This window comes from Pleurodeles waltl, chromosome 6 (genome assembly GCF_031143425.1).
Source record: "Pleurodeles waltl isolate 20211129_DDA chromosome 6, aPleWal1.hap1.20221129, whole genome shotgun sequence".
Classification (NCBI taxonomy): Eukaryota; Metazoa; Chordata; class Amphibia; order Caudata; family Salamandridae; genus Pleurodeles; species Pleurodeles waltl.
This window is the reverse complement of record NC_090445.1, coordinates 120,367,158-120,386,525: the sequence shown is the minus strand read 5'-3', so window position 1 is coordinate 120,386,525 and position 19,368 is coordinate 120,367,158. Positions and strand designations below refer to the sequence as shown.

The 19,368-nt window shown below is 45.4% G+C and overlaps 1 protein-coding gene across 1 annotated transcript in view; it reads right to left on the bottom strand.

The window, feature by feature from the left end:
- Positions 1-1,454: 1,454 nt before the first annotated feature.
- KPNB1 (karyopherin subunit beta 1) overlaps positions 1,455-19,368 on the bottom strand; it is a 104,147-nt gene continuing 86,233 nt past the window's right edge. The window contains exon 22 of the mRNA XM_069237502.1: positions 1,455-3,444. Coding sequence (XP_069093603.1) covers position 3,444 — 1 coding nt within the window. The 3' untranslated portion in view covers positions 1,455-3,443. The remainder of the gene's footprint in view (positions 3,445-19,368) is intronic.

Below are 19,368 nucleotides of genomic sequence, written 5' to 3'. Positions count from 1 at the left end.
GATTACAAGGTAGGTAAGACGACAGAACAGGAACAAAGGTAGTCCTAACACCTTGGTTGAGTTTAGCTTGAACCCTAAAAGTGTCATAGTAGGTTCTAACAAGCTCGGAGGCACAGGCACCACATCCTTTCACACTTCATGATGGGTTGCACCCAGACCTAGAAACAGCACCATACAAAGCCCAGCCTATTCTAATCTGCAGGTAGGATCCCAGCTCTTCAGAACACTTAAGTGACGCCTTAATGATATGGGCCATCCTAGAGTGAAACTGAACACTATTTTTTAATGACCATCTGCCACTACATATGCATGCATTTAACAGCTTACAGGGACTAAAACACAGGCTACCGAGAGCACCCCACCCACCCCCCCCCAAATGAAACTACAAGTAAAATACAAATCTGATCAGGCAGCAAATGTTGAATAAAAAACAGAAATCCTTTCAAAAGACTTACACAAAAGAAGAAAAAAAAAACAACACTCATTGTTCCACAGATAAACAAGCCCACATGACCATGCACTGTGGGACACAGAAGCTGCCTTACAGTGTCAGCAACGTCTAACTGATGTTTTTTTGATTAATTGCATTTCCTTTTCAAGAATTAAAAATAAAATCACTGAAGTAACCTTTAAACATGTATTCTTTAAGAAATCCTTTTTAAAATAAATTCTATACAGGTGGTGACCTCCAAAGTACAGATGTACCATATAAGCTTTGAAAGTTGATACAAGCACAACATACACCAACAGCTACTAATTTAAATCTAGGTGGGTGCAATTACAATATTTCAGTAAACTGATCATGGAGTGTAATGGTCTCTGGCTTGGAAAATAGCTTACATCCAGCATTTGTCAAAGAATCATCCCTCTAGTGTTTTGAACAATAGATACAAAAACTGAAACAAAAATAGAGCGGCTTTATTTAAAAAAGAGAAAAGATGTGTTACCGGTTCATTAGCAAATCGTATTTCTGCATTAACTTCAACAGTTCAATAACCTCCAAAGCAGATGTGGTACACGTACAATACTTAAGTGCCAAGAGGATACCCAAAGGAAGTTGGAGAAAAAGTGGTAAATTTTTCCTACCAAGTTTTAGATACTTGACAAATACCTTTGTTGAATTAGTAACTGGTGAATTGGCTTGGTTACTATTCAGTCTCATCCAATGTAGTGCTTTAGTCTCAATACATCTATTTGAGCATTGTAGGGAAAGCAGTCACTACAGTATTTAATCCAATCCCAATAGAGCTACCCATGATTAACTAAAAATGTTAAAACGCAAAAGATGAGGTCAGAGCACCAGATAAATGATCTTCAAAACTAGAGCCAGCAGCTGAGTTCGAATCTAAACATGCATTTTTATGGAGTGATCCATTACTTAGAGAACTTCTGTTCAGTCCCAAGACACCTATGGAGGAGCTGGACGATGAAATAAGAGACGAGACACAGTGGACTGAAACTAGTCTGAGTGAGCTTTATTCTCCTGCTAGCCACAGCCCACAAAGGACAGAACAGGCAGCACTTATTGAGCCGATGCACGCCAGACTTCAGGAATGGCTTTAAAGGAACTCCACCCAAATCTTCATTTATTCCCAACACCCTCCCACCCCACAAAAAACCTCTCAACAAAAAAAAAAAAAAGTCCAAAGGCATAAGTAGAACTATGAGCCAGGCCCTGTCCCAGATGGGCAGTGGAGTCTAGCATCTGCTGTACTCAGCACAGATCATCCATTTTTCAACAGCCATTCTTTTTACATACTGGATGCTGTTACTGGCTCTGAGCAGCACATTTATGGATCTCAACCTGGCTCTTGAAGGCACATCTGATACCCTGTACAAGAGCTAGGAACGCTGCAGGTTGTACGGGCAACAGTCAGGGTCACCTGAGGGAATCGGGAACTTCGTTAAACTGCTTCATTGCATACGTACGTCCACCAGCCACTGAAGCCCCATCAGAAAACTAACCTTAATACGAGTCAGCAACTCTGAAAGAGGTTCATACCTCATGCAGAGGGGAAGAAAATAACTGCAAGTCATTTCATTGTAATATCTACTTATTGCTCTTTAGAACAGAGTTGAAGAGCCCCAAAAGCAAGAAATACCTTCCATCTTTTATTAGAATGTCAATGAGCTCAATGCAAAATGTTAAGGACATGGGTCAAATCAGCAGCACTCGTGCTACACGGTTTAAAAAAAAAAAATGAATATAAAGTGATGGGTCAGTCTTCTTCCACTCCGAAAGACCAAAGATACAAAATGTGTAGGGGGACGTGACATCATTTTATTAGTTTTCACCTGCAGTGGAAAAATAGAACCTTTTACAAGTGCTGTTTCATGTAAGCGCCAGTCGCTATATTTATATATATATTTATATTTCTTGCCTGTCATTTTAGTGCACCAAGACCTAATACCACATTAAATCCAATAAAAGCAGGGAAAAGGCCACATGAGTTAGTGGCGGCGTACCCACTTCAGCCCCCTTTTTTGTTGGAACAATAAATTTATGCTCATTTTGAATCCAAAATATTACCTGAAAGTCCAGTTTCAAACTCTTTGGCACAATGTTGTGGGCATTAGGGCTGTTCTTGTGGGAAATGCTGTACAGCTCATCCCTCTCTCCCCTTCCCAGATGTACAGAGTTGTTGCCAATTCAGGGCACTTTGTATTCGTCAAGTCCGAAATTGCTCATTTGATGGTAACATTTTAAGTCTGCAATTTCATCTTTAAATGAACAAAGATTTTGTTTTCAGGTCATTCACAGTTCTGTTAAGGAAGATAGACAGGTGTTCCCAAGGTGCTGCCGTTACAAGAGTCTGAACGTTTCCGCGATCAAACCTTTAATTTTACTTCTCTTGTGCTGTTTGAGAAAAAATTTCGTCATGAAATGCAACTGCTAACCTTTGTCACCTTAGGAAAGGTAAACTGCAAATGACGAAGCCAAGAATGTGGATACCACCTCACTCATACACATTCACTCCTGGACTGAAACTGCTCCAGTACAGCCTGGGTGTTCTTTCTCCCTCAACACCAATAGCAGGGCGTGGGAAGGTGACGGGAGCCGCAATTTACACCCAGGCTGCCATTTCAGTAGCATTAGGCCAGGCGTGAAACAAAAGCAACAGTCACTTCCGGCTCTGACCTGGCCCCCCAGACCAAAAGGCCAGCCTCTCCGTACACAGAAGGAAAGGCTGCTCTCGTTTTCAACATCGGTCCACGTTTCTCCTCTGACGAGAGCAGATGTTATGGTACGCTAGGTATATTTCAGTGCTCGCTTCCTTTCACCATGTTGCTGCGACGGGATTTCGATGTGGTGTCTTCCAAGCCTCACTCACTCACCCTCTCATTCCCAAACATTCAGCATCCGTGCACACTCCTCACGTCCAGGAGTTTTCAAAAGATTGGAGATCCAGTGGGGGTCTTGAGCATCGTCCCAATGGTAACAATCTGCAAGAAAATGGAGTATTACAGACTGAAACTGAGTAAGTCTAATCAAATCTTTATGATCATTTTCCACATACTATTCACAGGGTAGTACAAATCAACGCCATCCCAGTAGGTGTAATCCCCCTGCTTTCTCACCCAGGCTCAACTAACTGTCCCCCACCTCCCACCTCTCAATAAATCAGCATTAAGTAAATGACATCTTTCAAAGTCTACATCAACAGTTCACATTCTGCTCCCTCCAGCTTCTTCCCATCTTTCAACTGACAGAATTGATGTATCTAATACACAAGTCATTTTGCCAATTTACCTCCAATTTGAAAACCACGTTCAGTGCCCACTACCTCCACTCCACCATCTCTATCTTACTCTAATTGTAAACATCAGACACTTGCATAGACTGACACTGGAAGGAATATGATTGGATACAACTGGTATCTGGTCGGACTGAATAAGTCTGTCAAGGGGGATGGGGGGGGGGGGGGGGGGGGGGTCAAAAACCATAAGGTTAAAACTGGCATTTTATAGATTTAGACATTAGAACATAGACAAGTTTATTGTAGTACAAACTGACTGATGCATTTCAGGAAAAAATACTAAAGCATCCTTTTCATGCAATGATGGGACTATGGCTTTATTTTGTGCAGTATAAAGAACCAAGATTTTTCAAAAGACAGTGTTTTAACAATGAAATATTCATTCTACAGTGCTAAGCAGCAGAATGGCTTTAAAGTGAGGTATTTTAGGCTTCTGGTTGTAAATGTAAGGAAACAATAGGCCCCAAATAGAAAGCTGTATTTTTGAGGAAGATGCAGATTAAACAAAGCAACAGGTCGACTCTAGTGGTTTAAGGCCATTCTCTTCAAGAGGATACTCAATAATCATAAGCACTGAATATTACTGCCCTTGTGCAGTGAGCGCACGCTCGTGGGGATGACAATGTATATGCAGTACATAAATTGTATAATTTTAAAAGAAAAACATACATATTACACAGTTATTATTGCAGTCTATACTAAAAAGGGTACAAAAGTCACATTTTCATGGTTTCTTTTTAATAACTATGAAAATAAGACTCTAGGCATTCCTGTACATCAGAAAAAAAAGGAGACAACGTGCAATATTATCCTTTATTAAAGAGAAATCTGCAATGAAATGCAAAGACATTTTTAGCCAATAGGCTGTACCCTAATTACCATAGTAAATCAAATAAATTGCACTGTACCCTTTAGGCCTGCAGGACCTCGAATATCTCTCCATGTCTCAGAGGTGAGAGTGAGGTGACCGGTAATTAGGTCAGTTCTTTCAGAGAGGATCTCCGAGCACTTGCTCTTTAGTTTTTTTTTTTTTACTAAATAGGAAAAAATTACTAACAAAACAAAAAGATTGACTCTGGACTTTAAATACACAGTGTACTTAGAATTTTTTTTCTGACTGAATGTATTTTTTTCCTTATCAGTCACAAAATGCCATCTCTTTTTAACAAATGCCCCTTCTTGTGGGAGGAAGATGGCAATTTCTAAAAACACACTGTCTGCATTGCCTACTTACCAGTGTCTCATAACCATGAGACATGTTACCCGCTGTAAAAAAAAATTTTTTAAAGTACTCAGACTTCATAGAGGAGAGGCAGAGAAGGTGTGGGTGTCAAAAGCCTCTTTAAAGAGCCCTCCTCGCAGAAACAGAGAAAGATCAAGAGAGACAAGACATCCATCAACAGGTAGATCTGCAGCAACAGAAATCCCTCCGGTGTCAGGATCGACGCTAAGAATGCTAATTCGACCATCGATGTCAAGACAGACGGTGGAGAAGTCACTGTCGAGGCACTCTGATTACCCATGTGTTGACTGGGCTTTTGTAATGTCGAGGCAAGGTAGGTAGTGTAAGGAAATGCCTCCTTGTCATGGTTACCCCCCTGACCTTTTGCCTTTGCTGATGCTAAGTTTTGATTTGAAAGTGTGCTGAGGCCTGCTAACCCGGCCCCAGCACCAGTGTTCTTTCCCTAACCTGTACTTTTGTTTCCACAATTGGCACACTGTGGCATCCAGGTAAGTCCCTTGTAACTGGTACCCCTGGTACTAAGGGCCCTGATGCCAGGGAAGGTCTAAGGGCTGCAGCATGTCTTATGCCACCCTGGGGACCCCTCACTCAGCACAGACAATGCTTGGCAGCTTGTGTGTGCTAGTGGGGATAAAAAGACTAAGTCGACATGGCACTCCCCTCAGGGTGCCATGCCAACCTCACACTGGCTATGAAGTATAGATAAGTCACCCCTCTAGCAGGCCTTACAGCCCTAAGGCAGGGTGCACTATACCATAGGTGAGGGCATAAGTGCATGATAGCCATAGGAGTATATGGTCTGGGAGTCTGTCATGCACGAACTCCACAGCACCATAACGGCTGCACTGAAAACTGTGAAGTTTGGTATCAAACCTCTCAGCACAATAACTGCACACTGATGCCAGTGTACATTTTATTGTAGCATACACCCCAGAGGTGCCCCCTGAAACCTTAACCGACTAGCCGTGTAGGCTGACTAGTTCTAGCAGCCTGCCACACACCAGACATGTTGCTGGCCACATGGGGAGAGTGCCTTTGTCACTCTGGCTAGTAACAAAGCCTGTACTGGGTGGAGACGCTTTTCACCTCCCCTGCAGGAACTAACACCTGGCGGTGAGCCTCAAAGGCTCACCCCCTTTGTTACAGCACCCCAGGGCACTCCAGCTAGTGGCGTTGCCCGCCCCCTCCGGCCACGGCCCCACTTTTGGCGGCAAGGCCGGAGGAGATAATGAGAAAAACAAGGAGGAGTCAATGGCCAGTCAAGACAGCCCCTAAGGTGTCCTGAGCTGAGGTGACTAACTTTTAGAAATCCTCCATCTTGCAGATGGAGGATTCCCCCAATAGGATTAGGGATGTGCCCCTCTCCCCTCAGGGAGGAGGCACAGATGGCGTAGCCACCTTCAGGGCTAGTAGCCATTGGCTACTAACCCTCCAGACCTAAACACACCCCTAAATTCAGTATTTAGGGGCTCCCCAGAACCTAGGAACTCAGATTCCTGCAACCTAAGAAGAGGACTGCTAAGCTGAAAAACCCTGCAGAGAAGACTGAGACACCAACTGCTTTGGCCCCAGCTCTACCGGCCTGTCTCCCCACTTCTAAAGACACTGCTCCAGCGACGCTTTCCCCAGGGACCAGCGACCTCTGAAGCCTCAGAGGACTGCCCTGCATCTAAAAGGACCAAGAACTCCTGAGGCTAGCGGCCCTGTTCACCAAAGACTGCAACTTTGCAACAAAGAAGCAACTTTGAAACAACTCGTGTTTCCCGCCGGAAGCGTGAGACTTGGCACTCTGCACCCGACGCCCCCGGCTCGACTTGTGGAGAACAAACTTCAGGGAGGACTCCCCGGAGACTGCGAGACTGAGTAGCCAGTTGCCCCCCCTGGTCCCCCACAGCGACGCCTGCAGAGGGAATCCCGAGGCTACCCCTGACCGCGACTGCCTGCTTCTAAGAACCAGACACCTGGTAGGGACACTGCACCCGCAGCCCTCAGGACCTGAAGGATCCGACCTCCAGTGCAGGAGCGACCCCAGGTGGCCCTCTCCCAGGTGGTGGCTACCCAGAGGAGCCCCCCCCCCCCCCCCCTGCATCGCTGAAGAGACCCCTTGGTCTCCCATTGAAAACCCGACGCTTGTTTGCACACTGCACCCGGCCGCCCCCGTGCCGCTGAGGGTGTACTTGTGTCGTCCCCCCGGTGCCCTACAAAACCCCCCTGGTCTGCCCTCCGAAGACGCGGGTACTTACCTGCTGGCAGACTGGAACCGGGGCACCCCCTTCTCCATTGAAGCCTATGCACCTGACTGCCCTGAGCTGCTGGAGTGGTAACTTTGGGGTTGCTCTGAACCCCCAATGGTGGGCTACCTTGGACCCAAACTTGAACCCTGTAGGTGGTTTACTTACCTGCAAAAACTAACAAACTCTTACTCTTTTAAAATAGCTATATGTGATGTATGTGAAACTGTTCAAAGTTCCTAAAGTACCTACCTGCAATACCTTTCATTTGAAGTATTACATGTAAATCTTGAACCTGTGGTTCTTAAAATAAACTAAGAAAATATATTTTTCTATACAAAAACCTATTGGCCAGGAATTGTCTCAGAGTGTGTGTTCCTCATGTATTGCCTGTGTGTGTACTGCTCGACCACACTACCACAAAATAGAGCATTGGAATGATCTCTTTTTGCCACTATCTTACCTCTAAGGGGAACCCTTGGACTCAGTGCATACTATTCCTTACTTTGAAATAGTGCATACAGAGCCAACTTCCTACAGGTAGTCTGCGACAGCATCACCTTCGACCCATACGATGCCACACCGGACTAGACATCAAGATTTACTGCACACTGCTCAACACCGCCTGCGGCAACATCGACATCAAAAGACACCAGACGTGAACCATTATCGACATCAAGACAGAAAAGATGTCAACAGGACAGACCCAGATCGACAACACAACCAGATCATATCTATACATACAGACATTTTTTCAAATGCTTGTTAAGGATTTTCTGAAGGGCTAAACAAATGTTTTCCCTCCTATCCAATCACTCTCTCCGCCCCCAGGAAATAAATGTGGTACTTTCAAAACTCATGGGTCCACCTTTTGAACCTATACACAAGTCCTCTCTACAGCATATTACATGGAAAACAGCTTTTTTGGCACTATTGCCTCAGTAAGCAGTTAGTGAAATTCAGGCTCTGTGCTAAAGATTCGTACACAGTGTTCCATGATAATAGGGTAGTAATGAGAACCCACCCTAATTTTCTTCCCAACGTTATTTCTGATTCCCATTATGTCGCTCCCTATGTTCTTTCCCAAAACAAAACAAAAACTAGAGTACTAAAGTTTTAGCTAGATAAAACAAAAGACAGACAGTCTGATCACATCTGTGAACTATGGTCCAATGAGAACAGGCATCGCTGCTTCCAAACAAGCTATCTCCAGATGGATAGTGTCCTGCACTGTCTTTACCTACCAGATGACTAATAAGCAATTGACTGCCAGGCTGAAAGCCACTCGATAAGGGGCAAGGCAGCAACAAAAGCGCTCCTGAAATCTGCAAAGCTGTGACGTGGATATCAGAACATACTTTCACAAGACACTGTCTCAATTCAGATACTAAGAAACACCCAAGAGGGACAGGACTCCTTGCAAAACTTTTTTTTAAATAAAAAGGTAACCTGCTATTGCTTACGCTTGCTTCGTCTGCAGGGGTATGGGATGGGCTTGCTACTCTAATCTGTGCTTATGACTTGATGAGGATCCTCTGGAAGAGAGTGATAAGTTACCTGTAATCCTAGTGCTCTTCCAGAGGAATCCTCTTAAGTCATTACCCCCCCCCCCCCCCAAACTTCCCCAGACAAACCGCTCATACAACAGTTAATTCTTAGTGGTGTTGTTATTCATATCACCACAAAAAAAAAAAAAAAAACACAAATCTAACGGTCACCTCACCTCTGAGGCATGGTAGGATACTGGAGGGAGGTCCACATGCCATTTATTTGATTTACTGTGTTAATTTGGATACAGCCTATTGGCTAAAAAGGTCTTTGAATTTCATTTCAGTCTTCTCTTCAATAAAGCTTAATATTACACTATTTATGTAATAAGTAGTTTACAATGTCTTTTTCAGAAGCATGTAGTGGTTGAATTTGATTGTGGCAGTAATGAACAAATCGTTTCCATTTGTTTGCGTAACAATGTCTTGTAGTAGGTTTTCTAGCTTGTTTAATGACCTCCATACATTCTTGTGTAGGGTCTAAGTGCCCAAATTCTAAGACTTCAGGAGCCAGATTGCTAGATTGAGCGATGCTGGATTCGGGTGTCTGATCGGTTTGTGTTGAGTTAACAGATCTGGCCTGTTTGGTAATTTGATGTGAGGTACTACAGATAGGTCCAGCAGTGTTGTGTACCACGATTGGAGAGCCCAGGTTGGTGCTGTGAGAATTAGTTTGTTTTGACTTAGTTTACCAGATAAGGAATGAGTGGGAGGGGGAAAAGCGTAAGCAAATATCCCTGACCAACTGATCCATAATGCATTGCCCTTGGATTGAGGGTGTGGGTACCTGGACGCGAAGTTTTGGTATTTTGCATTTTCTTTTGTTGCAAATAGGTCTATTTTTAGTGTTCCCCAGCATAGGAAGTAATCCTCTAGGATCTGGGGATGAATTTCCCATTCGTGTGTTTGTTTATGATCTCGACTGAGATTGTCGGCCAACTGGTTCTGAATGCCTGGGATGTATTGTGCTATTAGGCGAATGTGATTGTGAATTGCCCAATGCCACATTTTTTGGGCTAAGAGACACAGTTGTGACAAGTGTGTCCTTCCTTGTTTGTTGAGATAATACATTGTCGTCATGTTGTCGGTTTTGACAAGAATGTGTTTGTGGGCTATTAGTGGTTGAAATGCTTTTAATGCTCGAAACACTGCCAACAGTTCTAAATGATTTATGTGGAGTTGTTTTTGTTGATTGTCCCATTGTCCCTGTATGCTGTGCTTGTTGAGGTGTGCTCCCCACCCCATCATGGAAGCATCTGTTGTGATCTCATCTTGAGGCACTGGGTCCTGGAATGGCCGCCCTTTGTTTAAATTTATAGGGTTCCACCATTGAAGCGAGAAGTGTGTCTGGCGGTCTATCAACACTAGATCTTGGAGTTGACCCTGTGCCTGTATCCATTGGTTTGCTAGGCACTGTTGTAAAGGCCACATGTGTAATCTCGCGTTTGGGACAATGGCTATGCATGAAGACATCATGCCTAGAAGTTTCATTACAAACCTTTCTTGGTAGTGTTGGTTTGGCTGTATGTTTGATGTTATATTTTGGAACGCTTGTACCTTTTGTGGACTTGGAGTAGCAATCGCTTTTTGTGTGTTGTGTTGCTCCCAACTATTGTTGTATTTGGGATGGCTGCAGATGTGATTTCTGGTAATTTATAGAAAATCCTAGTTTGTGTAGTTTCTATAACGTATTGCGTGTGAAGAAGACACTTGTTGAGTGCTGGTTTATATTAGCCAGTCATCTAAGTATGGGAATACGTGCATGTGCTGTCTCCTTATGTGAGCAGCTACTACTGCAAGGCATTTTGTGAATCCCCTTGGGGCCGTTATCCCGAACGGTAACACTTTGAATTGATAGTGCACGCTGTGTATTACAAACCTTAAGTATTTTCGGTGGGAAGGATGTATGGGTATGTGAAAGTAGGCATCCTTGAGATCTAAGGTTGACATGTAGTCCTCTTTTTTTTTTTTAGTAATGGAACCACGTCTTGAAGTGTTACCATGTGAAAGTGATCTGAGATGAAGAGATTCAGTGTTCTGAGGTCTAATATAGGTCTTAACGTTTTGTCCTTTTTTGGAATTAGGAAATATAGGTAGTAGACACCTGTTCCTTTCTGATGTTTGGGTACTAACTCTATTGCTTGTTTTTGTAATAATGCTTGGACCTCTAGTTGTAATAGGTCTAAATGTTGTTTGGACATATTGTGTGCCCTTGGGGGCACATCTGGCGGGAAATGTATGAATTCTATGCAATAACCATGTTGGATAACGGCCAGGACCCATGTGTCCATAGTTGCGTGTCCAGTTTCGGTAGTATGTGGTAAGTCTCCCCCCCAATGGTGTTAAGTGTTTGGGTTTTGTGACATTGAAGTCACTGTTTGGTTTGACTTTCCCTAGATGTTTGGAATTTTCCCCTTCCTCTTGGGAATTGTCCATCTCTATATGAGCCACGAAACCCTCCTCTCTGGTATTGTCCCTGATAGGTAGGTCTGGTTTGTGAGGTGGAAGGCTCTGGTGTTTGCATTTGAAACCCCCCTCTAAATTGTGGCTTTCTAAATGTGCCTCTGCTCTGTGGGGAGTAGAGCGTGCCCATGGCTTTGGCCGTGTCCTTCTTTAATTTTTCAATTGCTGTGTCCACTTCCAGCCCAAACAATTGTTCCTGGTTAAAAGGCATGTTTAACACAGCTTGTTGGATTTCTGGTTTGAAGCCAGATCTTCGTAACCATGCATGCCTGCGAATGGTTTCTGCAGTGTTGACTGTTCATTCTGCTGTGTCTGCCGAGTCTAATGTGGACCTTATTTGGTTGTTGGGTATTGCTGGTCCTTCTTCCACAACCTGTTGGGCACACTTTTGGTGTTCTTTGGGCAAGTGCTGTATAATGTGTTGCATCTCGTCCCAGTGTGCCCTGTCGTAGCGAGCCAGCAGGGCTTGTGAGTTTGCGATCCGCCATTGATTGGCTGCCTGTGCTGCCACACGTTTACCCGCTGCATCAAACTTCCTACTCTCTTTGTCAGGCGGTGGTGCGTCTCCTGACGATTGAGAGTTTGCCCTCTTTCTTGCTGCTCCTACAACCAGAGTCTGCTGTAAGTTGATGTGTTATAAACACTGGGTCCTTTGGGGGAGGTTTGTATGTTTTCTCCACCCTAGGTGTGATAGCCCTTCCTTTAACTGGGTTTTGGAAGACCTGTTTTGCGTGCTTGAGCATGCCCGGGAGCATTGGCAGACTCTGGTATGAAGGGTTGGGCAGATGCCAAGGTGTTGAATAGGAAATCATCCTATATTGGCTCTGAATGCATTGCTACATTGTGGAATGTAGCTGCCCTTGATAGTACCTGCATATATGCAGTACTGTCCTCTGGAGGTGACGGCCTTGCTGGTTAACAATCTGGGCTGTTGTCTGATACTGGAGCATCATATAAGTCCCATGCATCCGGATCATCCTGTGTCATCCCTGTACGAGTAGGTGACTGCATTGGAGGTGTTGTTACCGGGGACAGCTGTGGTGAGTGTAGTGGAGAAGGTTGTGGCGAAGGTTGTGGCGAAAACCTTGGTGGTGGGGTTTTATCTCTTGCCACCTTTGCCTTCGACTGCATTTCTGACTCATGAAATGCCAGCTTTCTCTTGGTTTTAATTGGAGGAAGAGTTTGTATTTTTCCAGTCTTACTGGATATGCAACCTCCTTTGGGTATGGTCTGGTTCCCCCATACTTATTTCCTGCTCAAATCGGTGTGTATGCATTTTGCTGGAAAGTCCTTGTTTTTCCTGTGTAAGAGCTTCTTTTCAGCTCCGAAGCCGCTTTTTTCAGTACCGATGCTTCCGATAGTCTTTTTCGGTTCAGACATTACTTTTCTCACCTTGGGTGAGTTGAACTCTCAGTGCTGAGATAGTTTAGAGCCTGAATCTTGACCGGAGTCAGATGTCTTTGGGAATTCTTTGCCCTTTTTCGGTGCTGATGCTTGGTCACCTTTTCGATGGGTTAAGCCTTGGCCTGCTGGCGGTGGCATCACCTTAGCCCTAACGATCTTTGTGAGAGTCTTGGACGGGGCAGTTTTACTCACTGTTTTCTTTATTGTCGTGGGTCGCTCACTTTCGGAATTGTCTGAGTCCGTCCCCTGGATGGAAATTCTTTCCTCCTCTTCGACGTCAAGTTGTTCTCTCGGTGTCAACGCCATTTGTAGTCTTCTGGCTCTTCGATCCCGTATGGTCTTTTTAGATCAAAACGCCCGACAGGCGTCACAAGTATCCTCCTGTGTTCTGGTGATAGACACAGATTACAGACCAAGTGTTGGTCTGTATAAGGATACTTCGAGTGGCACTTTGGACAGAAGCCGAAGGGGGTGCGGTCCATTAGTTTCGTCGATGGATGCGGTCGGGCTGACCAGGCCCCGCTGAAGAGCGGAAGCCCTGAAGGGCCGCCGGAGCACTTCTTCTATCGGTGTCGATACGCTAAAACTAAACCGGTACCGAGCAAAAGGATCACCTTCAGACTTCTCACCCACGCACACAAAGCCCTCTACGACAAGGGACCGGAATACCTCAACAGACGCCTCAGCTTCTACGTCCCCACCCGCCTCCTCCGCTCCTCTGGCCTCGCACTCGCTGCTGTCCCTCGCATCCGCCGCTCCACGGCGGGTGGGAGATCTTTCTCCTTCCTGGCGGCCAAGACCTGGAACTCCCTCCCCACCAGCCTCAGGACCACCCAGGACCACTCCGCTTTCCGGAGACTCCTAAAGACCTGGCTGTTCGAACAGCGATACCCCCCCCCCCCTTTTTCCCCTAGCGCCTTGAGACCCGCACAGGTGAGTAGCGCGCTTTATAAATGTTAATGATTTGATTTGACACACACAAACAGTTCAAGAAAAGATGTCCATGTATATTGAAAATGTCACTTACCCAGTGTACATCTGTTCGTGGCATCAGTCGCTGGAGATTCACATGTTCTGCATAGCTCGCCATCTGGTGTTGGGTCGGAGTGTTACAAGTTGTTTTTCTTCGAAGAAGTCTTTCGAGTCACGGGACCGAGTGACGACTCCTTCTGTCTCCATTGCGCATGGGCGTCGACTCCATCTTCGATTGTTTTCCCCGCAGAGGGTGAGGTAGGAGTTGTGTTGTAGTAATAGTGCCCATGCAATGGAGTGACTAAGTATGTACCTATTTAAGGTTAAAATAATATATATACAAATGTACAAAGTTGAAGCTAACTTCCAAACTGCTACAGGCTCCCGGGGAGGTGGGTGGGCACATGTGAATCTCCAGCGACTGATGCCACGAACAGATGTACACTGGGTAAGTGACATTTTCAGTTCGATGGCATCTGTCGCTGTAGATACACATGTTCTGCATAGACTAGTAAGCAGTTATCTCCCCAAAAGCGGTGGCTCAGCCTGTAGGAATGGAAGTGGTTTGAAATAATGTTCTTAACACGGCTTGACCTACTGTGGCTTGCTGTGCCGATAACACGTCTACACAGTAGTGCTTGGTGAACGTGTGTGGCGTAGACCATGTGGCTGCCTTACATATTTCTTGCATTGGGATGTTTCCTAGAAAGGCCATGGTACCACCTTTTTTTCCTGGTTGAGTGTGCCCTTGGTGTAATGGGCAGTTGTCGTTTTGCTTTAAGGTAGCAGATTTGGATGCATTTAACTATCCATCTGGCTATACCTTGTTTTGATATTGGGTTTCCTGCATGAGGTTTTTGGAATGCAATAAATAGTTGTTTTGTCTTTCTGATGTTTTTCGTTCTGTCAATGTAGTACATTAATGCTCTTTTGACATCTAATGTATGTAGTGCCCTCTCAGCTACGGAATCTGGCTGTGGGAAGAACACTGGTAGTTCCACTGTTTGATTTAGGTGGAACGGTGAAATAACCTTTGGTAAAAATTTAGGATTAGTCCTTAGGACGACTTTATTTTTGTGTAGTTGTATAAAAGGTTCTTGTATTGTAAACGCCTGAATTTCACTTACTCTTCTTAGAGATGTAATGGCGATGAGAAATGCAACCTTCCAGGTTAGGAACTGTATTTCGCAAGAGTGCATGGGTTCAAAAGGTGGACCCATGAGTCTTGTTAAGACAACATTCAAGTTCCATGAAGGAACAGGTGGTGTTCTTGGTGGTATAATTCTTTTAAGGCCTTCCATGAATGCTTTAATGACTGGTATCCTATATAGGGAAGTTGAATAGGTAGTCTGCAGGTATGCAGATATTGCCGCAAGGTGTATTTTAATGGAAGTGAAGGCAAGGTTAGATTTTTGTAAGTGAAGCAAGTAACCCACTACGTCCTTTGGAGTTGCGTGTAAAGGTTGAATCGGATTATGATGGCAGTAGCAGACAAACCTCTTCCATTTACTTGCATAGCAGTGCCTAGTGGACGGCCTTCTGGCTTGCTTTAGGACGTCCATACATTCTTGGGTAAGTTGTAAGTGTCTGAATTCTAGGATTTCAGGAGCCAGATTGCTAGATTCAGCGATGCTGGATCTGGATGTCTGATCTGTTGGTTGTGTTGTGTTAACAGATCCGGCCTGTTGGGCAATTTGATGTGGGCTACTACTGATAGGTCTAGCAGTGTTGTGTACCAGGGTTGCCTTGCCCAAGTTGGTGCTATTAAAATGAGTTTGAGTTTGTTTTGACTCAGATAAGGAAGGAGAGGGAGAGGAGGAAAAGCGTAGGCAAATATCCCTGACCAGTTCATCCATAGGGCATTGCCTTGGGACTGCCTGTGTGGGTATCTGAATGCGAAGTTTTGGCATTTTGTAAAGACTCTTGGTGCGGTTGTTAAACCAAAAGGCAATACTTTGAATTGGTAATGTATTCCTTTGAATACGAACCGTAGGTATTTCCTGTGCGACGGATGTATTGGTATTGGTATATGGAAATACGCGTCTTTGAGGTCTAAGGTTGGGATGTAGTCCTGTAGTTTTAGCAATGGTAACACTTCTTGTAGCGTGACCATGTGAAAGTGGTCTGATTTGATGTAGGTGTTTAGTATTCTGAGGTCTAGGATTGGTCTCAGTGTTTTGTCCTTTTTTGGTATTAAGAAGTACAGTGAATAGACTCCTGTGTTTGTTTGTGTGTTTGGTACTAATTCGATTGCATTCTTTTGCAATAATGCTTGAACTTCTATTTCCAGAAGTTCGGAATGTTGTTTTGATAAATTCTGTGCTTTTGGTGGTATGTTTGGAGGGAATTGTAGGAATTCTATGCAATAACCATGTTGGATAATTGCTAAGACCCAAGTGTGTAGTTATTTCCTCCCATGCTTTGTAATAATGACCTATTCTTCCCCCCACTGGTGTTGTGTGGAGGGGGTGAGTGACATCTGAGTCACTGCTTGGTTGTAGGGGTTTTTGGGCTTTGAAACTTTCCTCTATTCCTAGGGAATTGCCCTCCTCTGTATTGGCCCCGAAAGCCTCCCCTGTACTGTCCCTGGTAGCTGGACGGTGTTGCCTGCGAGGTGCTGGCTTGTGTGGCCTGACCCCGAAACCCCCCTCTAAAGGGTGTCTTGCGGAAGGTGCTGTAGGTTCCTCTGCTCTGCGGGGAGTAGAGCGCGCCCATGGCTTTAGCAGTGTCAGTGTCTTTAAGTTTTTCGATTGCCGTGTCCACTTCTGGTCCAAACAGTTGTTTTTCGTTAAATGGCATATTGAGCACTGCCTGCTGTATCTCTGGTTTGAACCCAGACGTTCTTAGCCATGCGTGCCTTCTAATGGTCACAGATGTATTAATTGTTCTTGCAGCTGTGTCTGCTTCGTCCATAGAAGAACGTATCTGGTTATTTGATATGTTCTGCCCTTCCTCGACCACCTGCTTTGCCCTCTTTTGTAGATCCTTGGGAAGATGCTCGATGATGTGTTGCATCTCATCCCAATGGGCTCTGTCATAGCGCGCAAGTAGTGCTTGAGAGTTAGCGATGCGCCACTGGTTTGCACCTTGTACTGCGACTCTTTTCCCAGCTGCATCGAACTTGCGGCTCTCTTTATCTGGGGGTGGTGCATCCCCAGATGTGTGGGAGTTGGCTCTTTTCAGAGCTGCTCCTACTATGACGGAATCTGGTGGCAGCTGTGTGGTGATGAAAACAGGGTCTGTAGGAGGTGCCTTATACTTCTTTTCCACCCTTGGCGTTATTGCCCTACTTTTGACCGGCTCCTTGAATATTTCCTTTGCGTGCCGAAGCATACCTGGCAGCATAGGCAGGCTTTGGTAGGAGCTGTGGGTGGAGGAGAGGGTGTTGAATAAAAAGTCATCCTCGACTTGTTCTGAGTGGAGGTTTACGTTGTGGAATTGTGCTGCTCTAGCCACCACTTGGGAGTATGCGGAGCTGTCTTCTGGTGGTGAGGGCTTTGTTGGATATGCCTCCGGACTGTTGTCCGACACTGGGGCGTCATATAAGTCCCAAGCGTCTTGATCCTGGTCACCTTGGCTCATGGTGGTGTGAGCCGGGGAATGTGACGGAGTTTGCGCTGGTGAGACGTTAATTACAGGTGGAGGAGAGGGTGGCGGAGTCACCTTTTTCACCATCTTTGTTTGTGGCGCCTGGTCTGTTTGAAACTCCAGTCTCCTTTTTCTCCTAATAGGGGGAAGGGTGCTTATTCTTCCCGTTCCCTGCTGTATGATAATACGTTTTTGCGTATGGTCCACTTCGGTGGATTGCAGCTCTTCCTCAAACCTATGCTTCCGCATCTGAGAGGACAGTGATTGTTCCTCTGTATAAGAGCCTGGACCTGGGTCGGTTACGGGTTGTTTCGGCACCGAAACCCTGCCTGTATCTCTTTTCGGCTCAGAGGTGGCTTTTTTCTTTTTTGGCGTCGAAACCTCTCGGCGTCGATCTTCGTCGGTGCCGCTGTCTCGGCGTTGAGCCGCTTCTACACCGCTATCTCGGTGTCGTTGCTTTTCTCCAGCACTTTCTCGATCCCGAGAAGGCTGCGTGCCGGTGTCTCGACCAGAGTCGGACGATCTCGGCACTGTTTTGGCCTTTTTCGGTGCCGATGGTCGGTCACCGAATTTAAGGGTGGAGCCATGGCCTGGTGGCAGTGGCGTCCCCTGGGCCTTGTCACTTTTCTTCTGTGTTGTTTTCGACGTCTTACTCACGGTTCTTTGATCGTCGAATTCCTCAGAGACCGATTCGTGGATCGAAAAGGTTTCTTCTTCCTCTTGTTCCTCGAACTCTCGGTGCGCTGTCGGCGTGGACGCCATCTGAAGTCTCCTGGCTCGACGGTCAAGGAGTGTCTTTCGGGACCGGAACGCACGACAGGCCTCGCAAGTCTCTTCACTGTGCTCAGACGACAGGCACAGGTTACAGACCAAATGTTGGTCTGTATACGGGTATTTGTTGTGGCATTTGGGACAAAAACGGAACAGGGTCCGTTCCATCGACGTTGTTCGACACGTGGTCGGGCCGACCAGGCCCCGACGGGGGATCGAAAACTACCCCGAAGGGCACCGGAGCGCGTCGATCTTCGATGCGGTGTGGACTCCAACTACGCCGATCCCGAACGCAACAATACCGACGAAAATCTTCCGATATTAACTAACTTTCCGTTCCGAAACTCGGAGCAACAGGAACACGTCCGAACCCGATGGCGGAAAGAAAACAATCGAAGATGGAGTCGACGCCCATGCGCAATGGAGACAGAAGGAGGAGTCACTCTGTCCCGTGACTCGAAAGACTTCTTCGAAGAAAAACAACTTGTAACACTCCGACCCAACACCAGATGGCGAGCTATGCAGAACATGTGTATCTACAGCGACAGATGCCATCGAACACATATTTACATAAAAAGTACAACGGCTAAAGGCTTCTGGGGAGGAGGGAGGGTGCATGCAGCACTACATGCCACAAACAGATGTACGCTGGTTAAGTGACATTTTTAGTTCGATGGCACGTGTAACTGCAGATACACGTTTTGCATAGACTGAAAAGCAGTGCCCTCCTAAAATAAGGAGTGGCTAGCCTGTAGTAGTGCTTGACCAAGAATTGCTTGTTGGCGAGATAGCACATCCACAGTAGTATTGAGTAAATGTGTGTGGTGTAGACCATGTGGCCGCTTTGCCTATGTCTGCCACTGGTATATTTCCTAGGAATGCCATGGAAGCTCATTTATTTCTAGTAGGATGTGCTTCAGGAGTTATTAGTTGCCTTTTAGCCTTGAGATAGCAAGTTTGAATATACTTTTCTATCCATCTGGCCAATCTTGGTTTTGAAGTATGATTACCCTTATGAGGCTACTCAAAAGCATAAAAAGTTGTTTAGATTTTCTGAGATCTTTGGCTTCATCAATATAAATAAATGAGAGCTCTTGACATCAAGAGTTCCACTGACTGACTGATGTGAAATTGTGAAACCACTTTGGATTTGTCATAAGTACTATTTTGTGCTGATGAATTTGGAAGAAAGGCTCTTCTAAAGTGAATGCTTGAATTTCACTAACTCTTACGGAAGTAATTGCTACCAGGAAAGCAACTTTCCTTGACAGAAATTGAAGAGCGCGAGAACGTATGTGTTCAAATGGTGGACCCATAAGCCTTGTGAGCACAAGGTTATGATTCCAGGCAGGAGCTGGTGGAGCTCTAGGTGGAATAACCAAGGCCTTCCA